General features: G+C 34.6%; 2 protein-coding genes across 3 annotated transcripts; both read right to left on the reverse strand.

Annotated features, from left to right (window-relative positions):
- Nucleotides 1–800: 800 nt before the first annotated feature.
- LOC107637996 (uncharacterized) lies at nucleotides 801–2,556 on the reverse strand. The gene is made up of 3 exons (XM_016341205.3): nucleotides 1,510–2,556; nucleotides 1,320–1,412; nucleotides 801–1,164 (listed from the first exon to the last, which is right to left on the reverse strand). Exons 1-3 carry the CDS (start codon nucleotides 1,990–1,992, stop codon nucleotides 1,042–1,044), a joined length of 699 nt encoding a protein of 232 aa, XP_016196691.1. The 5' UTR covers nucleotides 1,993–2,556; the 3' UTR covers nucleotides 801–1,041.
- Nucleotides 2,557–2,687: 131 nt separating this feature from the next.
- LOC148569098 (uncharacterized) lies at nucleotides 2,688–6,771 on the reverse strand. Of its 2 annotated transcripts, none has more exons than XM_088483124.1 (7): nucleotides 6,127–6,771; nucleotides 5,709–5,789; nucleotides 5,258–5,332; nucleotides 4,391–4,435; nucleotides 4,218–4,307; nucleotides 3,916–4,017; nucleotides 2,688–3,088 (listed from the first exon to the last, which is right to left on the reverse strand). In XM_088483124.1, exons 1-7 carry the CDS (start codon nucleotides 6,151–6,153, stop codon nucleotides 3,065–3,067), a joined length of 444 nt encoding a protein of 147 aa, XP_088339250.1. In that variant the 5' UTR covers nucleotides 6,154–6,771; the 3' UTR covers nucleotides 2,688–3,064. The 2 variants fall into 2 exon arrangements, with proteins under 2 accessions (XP_088339250.1, XP_088339251.1); XM_088483125.1 differs by having other exon boundaries at nucleotides 6,098–6,771.
- Nucleotides 6,772–7,129: the final 358 nt, after the last annotated feature.

A 7,129-nucleotide genomic window follows, 5' to 3' on the forward strand; every position in this document is an offset into this window, starting at 1 on the left:
TCCAAATCTTTAAGAAAAATACAACTTGAATCCATTAATATTGATAAGGGTAAGAAGATTATAAAAGATTATAGAAACTATATTAAATTTGACAAATCAAAATTAGTTATATTGCAAAAATTAATACTCACAATTTACGACTAAAATTTATCATAATTATATAAGCATGCTTATCAAAATTATGTAAGCATGCTTATCAAGTAGTCAAATAAATTGGCATGTTAATCAAATAGTAAAATAAGTTACACTTTTATATGTTTCTTTACTTTCATTAAAAATTGTTATTAGTTGTTAAGAATCTATATTTTATTACAAAATTGTCTATATAAAGACAAATATATGTATCATTTTTATTTGTTTTATAAATAAAAAAAAAAGAAAAAAAACAAATTGATCCTTAATTTTTTAGTCTGTGAATATTTAAATTCATACGAATTTAAAAATACATTTAAGTTCTTTGTCTATTCAAAATCTGGATACATCGATCTTAAGGTCTAATTATTTTTAAAAACTCTCTCATGTAGACATCTGTATCAACCAATTCAATACAATGAGAGTCACGTTTGATCTTTATGTTGGGTCTGACAAACTCAAATGAACAGTAAAAATCAATGTATCCCGATTTTAAAAAAGTGAAAAATTTAAATGTATTTTTAAATTTTTAAAAATTTAAATATTAGCAAACTAAAAAGTCAATGATCTATTTATTCTTTTCTTGTAAAAAGATGTTTTGAAGGAGTGTTATTGATATTCTTCTATTTTATGAGTGCTATTGATGAGTCTGAGACAAAAAAAACATATGATAGTACAATACATGTGAATAAGTAATATCAAATTTTCACCAAAAATGTCAATAAGCTCAAAACACAAAATGATAATTCTCTTTTGCCCTTTCTTAGCGACAATACAAGCTATGAGCTATTTTCTTTCTTAAAATCTGAAAGTACACCACAGATTGCAATGCAAACAAAAATAAACCATAACGAGCTATTATGTATGGAAAGGAAACAGTAAAATTCCCAAAACTCTGTGCCTAATTGATTATGATTTTTGCTTTGTGTTAGTATCAGTTTGTGAACAAGCCGAACCGGGACTCTGCACTTCACACTCCTCTCCTTCAGATTCGCACTCAAACGACGTCGTTTCCTCATTCTTACTCTTCTCCTACACAAAAAAAAAACGCACCATTCCCGACATTCGTCAATCGCCAGTTTCTTCTCATCAATTCGTTCATAGAAGAAAAATGAAAACTAAAAACAAAACGTAGTTCCTAAATATTCCTAAAATTGAAAGTAGAATAAAATAAAATAGCGATTTACCTCTGATTGAGATTGAGATTGCGACGATGGAGCAGCTTCATTAACGATCTTTCCATGTTCCTTCTCTCTTAATGTTCTCATCGGAGAAACTCTCTGTTCCGATCAAAATCCAAAACAGAAAAAAACGATTTCAGAATTGAATTGAATCGAATGGAAGAAATTCTGAGAGAAACTGATTTTTTTTTTTTACCATGCATCGATATTTGAGCTCCTTCAAGCGGAACAAGCGATCAACCTCGATCTCGAACTTCTTCTGAAGCTCTCCTCTGTCTTCGAGCTCCTTCATCATGGCGTCGAGCTTCGCGTCCTTCTCCTTCAGCGCTGTCTCCGTCTTCTCCTTATCGATCCTCATCCTCTCCAGCTTCTTCTTGATCGCGCTCAGCTCCTCCGCCAGTGACGACGCCTCGGGGAGTTGCACTTGCACCAGAGCCAACGCAGCCGCAGTATGAGGAGGAAGAGTAGCTTCCGCTGCGGCTGTGATCGCGATAGTACGGTTCTCCTTGTCGCGGACGGGTGTGATCTCGCAGAGTGGTTCAGATTCGGGCTTGGGCTTGGGCTTCGGCCGGAGATCGACGGGCAAGTTGTTCTTCGGCTGGAGTGGCGTCCGGCCTGATCGCGGCCGAGGTTTCGGAGGTATGGAAATCGGAGTGTGAGTTTGTGTTTGCGTTTGCATTGTGGCGTGTTTGGATGATAGGTTTTTATTGTTATGTTTTGCAGCGAAGAAATGGAAAGTAGAATGGAGAAGGTGTTGGTGGTGATGGAAAGTTGAGTGAAGAGTAGAGTGTATTTTATTTTGAATTTCAATGGAGGGAGGCGCTAACGGCTAGTGCTTCTGTTTGTTCTTATTGGTATTTTGACTATTTTCTATGCTTTATTAAAAAAAAAAAAGTACTACATTGGATGCTCGGATCAATTTTTTCCCTTTGCTTTCTTGAAAAGAAAAAAAGAGGATTCATAATTTCTTATACTATTTTGATTAGGCTTGAACTAGATTTAATTTGTTGTTTGTCAACTAGCTAAATTCCTATATTGAGAGTTTGAGACTTGTTCCAAAACAAACCCTTGTTTGACCATTTTTGGAAGTTTTATAATGATGATGCTAGCAAGTTTGCCACCACATCTTGTTTAGCTGTGCCCCTCTAGTAGCATTTCTAATACTAATACTAAAAATCCAACAAAAAAGAGTATCCCCAAAAAATATATTGAAACTGGTGGAAAAATATTACTTATTATTACAAAAAGTAATCAATTATCAAATTTATTATTTAAAAAATTATTTTAATACATAAATATAATTTATTATTTATATTCTTATTACATACCAATCACTTTTTCAAGGCGGCAAAAGGCGATAAAAGCCGAAGAGAATGCTAAACTAAATAATATTAAAAACCAAAAAGTCTGAAGAAAAATCTATGAAACTAACTGTACAAATGCAAGCCTATTTTACACCATAAAGAAAATAAAAAAGACAATTGGTAATTTGGTATGGTATTTTTATGTCATCCTTGGTAGGCTTATTAAAGCTTCACTGTATTTTCGATTAAAAGGAGTATTATTACATGGGAGTTAGCGGACAAAACATGTGAATCAAAGATAGTCCATTGGAAGATCCCAATCATCTTCATTATCCCAATATCTTTGATTAGGTTTCTTTCTTCCAAGACTTTTCCTTCTCCTTGAAACTTGGCCATATGTCACAGATGGTTCAGAGTCATAATCTTCAAGATCATCCATTGAAACTCCTACATTCTGGTTGCCAAGAAACCCTGGGACAAGCAAATAGGTTGTTTTGTGATTAGCAAGACAAAATAAAGAAATGAGTCAATGACATTTCTTTTAGTAGCAATAATGATTACATAGCGATAGAGCGATGCTATCCAACTTATCCATTTACCGATAGAGAGACCTGTATCGACTTGGTGTACAAGATAAAATGAATACACAAGATATTTTTCTTCAATGTTTTATTGGGAAGTCAAAATCTTGTTCTGTTTCCTCGCTAGATTCTAAATCGTTGCCGGAGTAGAAAAAGAGCACCAACTATTTCAAAAGAAAATGAATTCAATAAAACCAAATGGACGAAAGGGTATTTTTGGAAGAAAAAATTTTAATTTTGACAAGAAAACTAAAACAGGACGAAATAAGACGTTCAGAATAAAAATAGGATGTTTCGAACGTTAGGGACAAAATCAAGACTTAGCCCAAATGTTAGGGAGTAAGACAGTATTTTACCCAAACTAAATGATATAATTAGACTTTTACCAACCAAATAATATAATTAGATGACTTCGCTTAAAAATCTATGGACAATAGCCATAAAACGGAGAAACCAAAATAAAGTATGAGAATCATAAGTTCCCATGTACAAGCCATAATAAGCATGGCTTGATATATAAGCAGGAATAAAAACTTTCAGCAGCTAAGAAACAGAAGCGAATTATATCACGAAGCTCTAATCAGAAAAGGAAGCAATGTTGCCGAAATCAATATCCTACTTAGTCCATTAGTCCTAAGGGCAAAAGAAAATGTAAAATGTGAAATAGTAATGTGATACACTCATACACTCAAACTTCCATTATTGAAATGAAGGTACCTTTGAAAGCCTTTGTATACGTGACGCTGCAGCTTCGCGAACCATAACAGCATCAGATACTACTTCCACTACATCCTCGACTAGCAAAGAGTAAGTACTCACCTAAAAGTATGGCAATCAAGAATTATAATTTGTAGACTAAACCCCTTAGGAGTCACAAATGATCAAAATGAAGGAATTGTGACTTGGATTTGTTAACATAGGATGTAGACTTCCATTTCCAATTGGATTGGCAACACTTGCATGCTATTTTTGAGTTCTGAACTTGGTTTTATTAACTTTACAAAGAGGCACTGACTTACCAAACTTGAAGGGATAATTGATAGTCCAAATGAATCAAGCTCAAGTTCTTCAACAGCACCTGAATTGAGGCTGAACGTGTATCCATGCACCTAAGAGTTTAGAGTTCCCTTATCAAATAATTGGATATAAATAAATATGTGAAATAAAAGTAGAAGAATAAACGTATAATCACCTTTCCAATATTCCGTTGAGAGGGTGTTACAACTTTGTATCCAACCTATCAAATAATAATATGATGAATCAATTACCATCTTAAAAATAGTCCTACCTTGTTTCAATTTTGGAAGTGTGGTAAAAGAGTGGCGGCACAACTAAATCATATATTAAATTAAATGGAACTGCTTCCCATGATGACTCATTGAAAAGGGTTAAGGCATGGGAAAAATCGTATAACAGGTATTGGATTTCGCTAGAAATTTAGAAAACCATGATGAAGAGCACTTTTCATTTTGGCACAAATGACCAAAATAACCGATCAGAACCAAAAGCATACATAAGACCAAAGGAGATAATATAAAAGTATTTGATCTTGAAGAAGAAATAAGAAGATATCTTCATCTTACTAACAAGTAGTTGAAAACTTGAACACAACCATTTAGGCATTTACAACATGATAGTTTATGGTAAACGGTTCCCAAGATCTGAAAAAAGGTTATCTCCGACATTTTTATGATACCACTTAGTTTCAATCCTGCATAATGTTTTGTTATCTCATTACACTTTGTCAATTATGAATAATCAATTCTCATTATTTCTACTTTAAATAAATGATACCAACTTCAAAAGACATCAGATATCACATTCACATAATTTGGAGCATCATCACTGTCTAACAAACAAGGATAGAGCAAAAGCATCTTACATGAACACAATTCATAATAACCTTTATTATTTAAGCAACACAACAGAGTGAGTACCACTAACAAATATCAAAAGAGAAGATTTCTCCAACATATTCTGCCAAACAGTGAACCCTACAATAAAGCTTTCAAGAGAAAATAATTCACAAGAAAGAATCATATAAAACTTTAAAACATACCAGGGTCTCCAATCCAACCATTTTAAATTCGTTCTCTATCATGCTTTCATCCGGGACAAGGACGACATCCCCGACCTGAAAAGAGAACCAACAGAACACTCAACAGCATTAAAAACACATGAGGTCACTAGCTTGCATAGCTAAAAATGCACACCACATTCAAGTAAGACCATAAGACAAGGTCGCAAAACCATAGTACAGATTCATATTGGAATATAGGGGCGTTGGAAATTTCGGACAAAAAGCTTGCTCAGGAAGCATCTACATAATTTAACTGGTAGCGAACCCGAATGGTCCTCTCTACATGTTATTGCCGGGTCCTCTCTACATGTTATTGCAGGCAACAGAACTCCTCCAAAAGTGAAACAAACTAAAAAATGGTGTAAAACACTTGTAGCAAAGCATACACACATTAAGCATTCAAAATGTGTTATTCCAAAATTTGTTATACCTGACTAATGTCCTCCAGAAGGAAGTTATCTGCATCCCCAGAAAGCAAGTTTGGCCTCATCTCCACAAATAAAACCATCCACTGCACATGAAATTCACCAAAAGGAGATACATCAATAAATGTGTGCTTAGACTAACATAGTTTAAGTTCAACATAGCTAATAATCAATATCCAAACATGCTTAATGCTTCCACCCCAAAGAAACAGGTAGCAAACCAGGAAAACAAACAAACATTATAAACAAATTCCCCAAAAAAGCATGCTTTACATTTATAGCTTAAGAAATTGTCACTCACAGCGGTGGTGTCAACCCAAAGCTGAGTAACAAACCCCAAGCTAAGAGTTATACTAATGACCTGCTTAGCCAACAAATTGGACCTTCTAATTACCTCTTTACCCCTTCTAATCCCATCCTTACCACTAAATTTCTCAACTTTAACATCATCTTTCTCAAATCATCATTATATCATCATTTGCAGCACCACCCTGAACCTGAACCTTAACCAAATCATCGTCGTCTTCAAACACCATCAAATGGATCATCCATTTCTCTTGAGTCCCACACCATCAAATGGATTATCACTATCAGCAATATCCTTTTCACCAACTGAACCATCACCAGTAGGGTCACCCTCCAAGCCCAAATTCTCCACCTCTCTCTCATCAAATCCAAGTTGTTTATTGTTGCAGAAGCTATAACCACCGCCCCTTGAGCCTCTTCCATGGACTCTTGGACCCATTGAAGAAGCAACTACAACAAGGGTGGCAGTGGTTTTTGAGAATTCTTGAGAGAAGGGTACATGGGAATTTGAGGTTAGGCATTGATTATTGCTGAGAAAGGGGAATCTATGAGATTCTGGGAGTGAGATTGAAAGCGGGCTTGCGGGAAGAAGCTCAGTTATGGTGAGTTGTGAATAGTGAGAGTTTGCAACAAAAAGCAAAGATTTTTTATGCATTGAATTAGAATAGGGCAAATTCTTCGGTGTAGAAGGCCTGTTAAAATCTACAGGTATAGATTGGTGTTGGCAGCTGCTGGTTAAGACAAATGTTTTAGAAAAAGATATCTTCTGCATCTTTTGAAGTTTTAATGCAGGAAGAATAGGCTACTTTATATTATTGGAAGCGGTTTCATGTATCGTTGTAGTTTAGTAGAATATTGTTGTTCTCATCATTTCAACCAATAAAATTTGTAATAAAATATAACGAAAGATGAGATGAAAGAGAAAATTTTATAGGTGAAATTATTTGTTTGAAAAGCATAGTAAAGAAGTAACTTGCACTTTCCTTCATGTTATTTGGAGAGGGCTTGTTATGGCTTGGGATTGCAAGTGCAAAGAGGTCATATGTGAAACTGATACGTTTCTTCTTGTTTCGCGAGGGACAACCAGCATGATTAGGAATGACTCTGATCTGCTTGACAA

Source organism: Arachis ipaensis, chromosome B4, assembly GCF_059453495.1.
Source record: "Arachis ipaensis isolate K30076 ecotype BB chromosome B4, ASM5945349v1, whole genome shotgun sequence".
Classification (NCBI taxonomy): domain Eukaryota; kingdom Viridiplantae; phylum Streptophyta; class Magnoliopsida; order Fabales; family Fabaceae; genus Arachis; species Arachis ipaensis.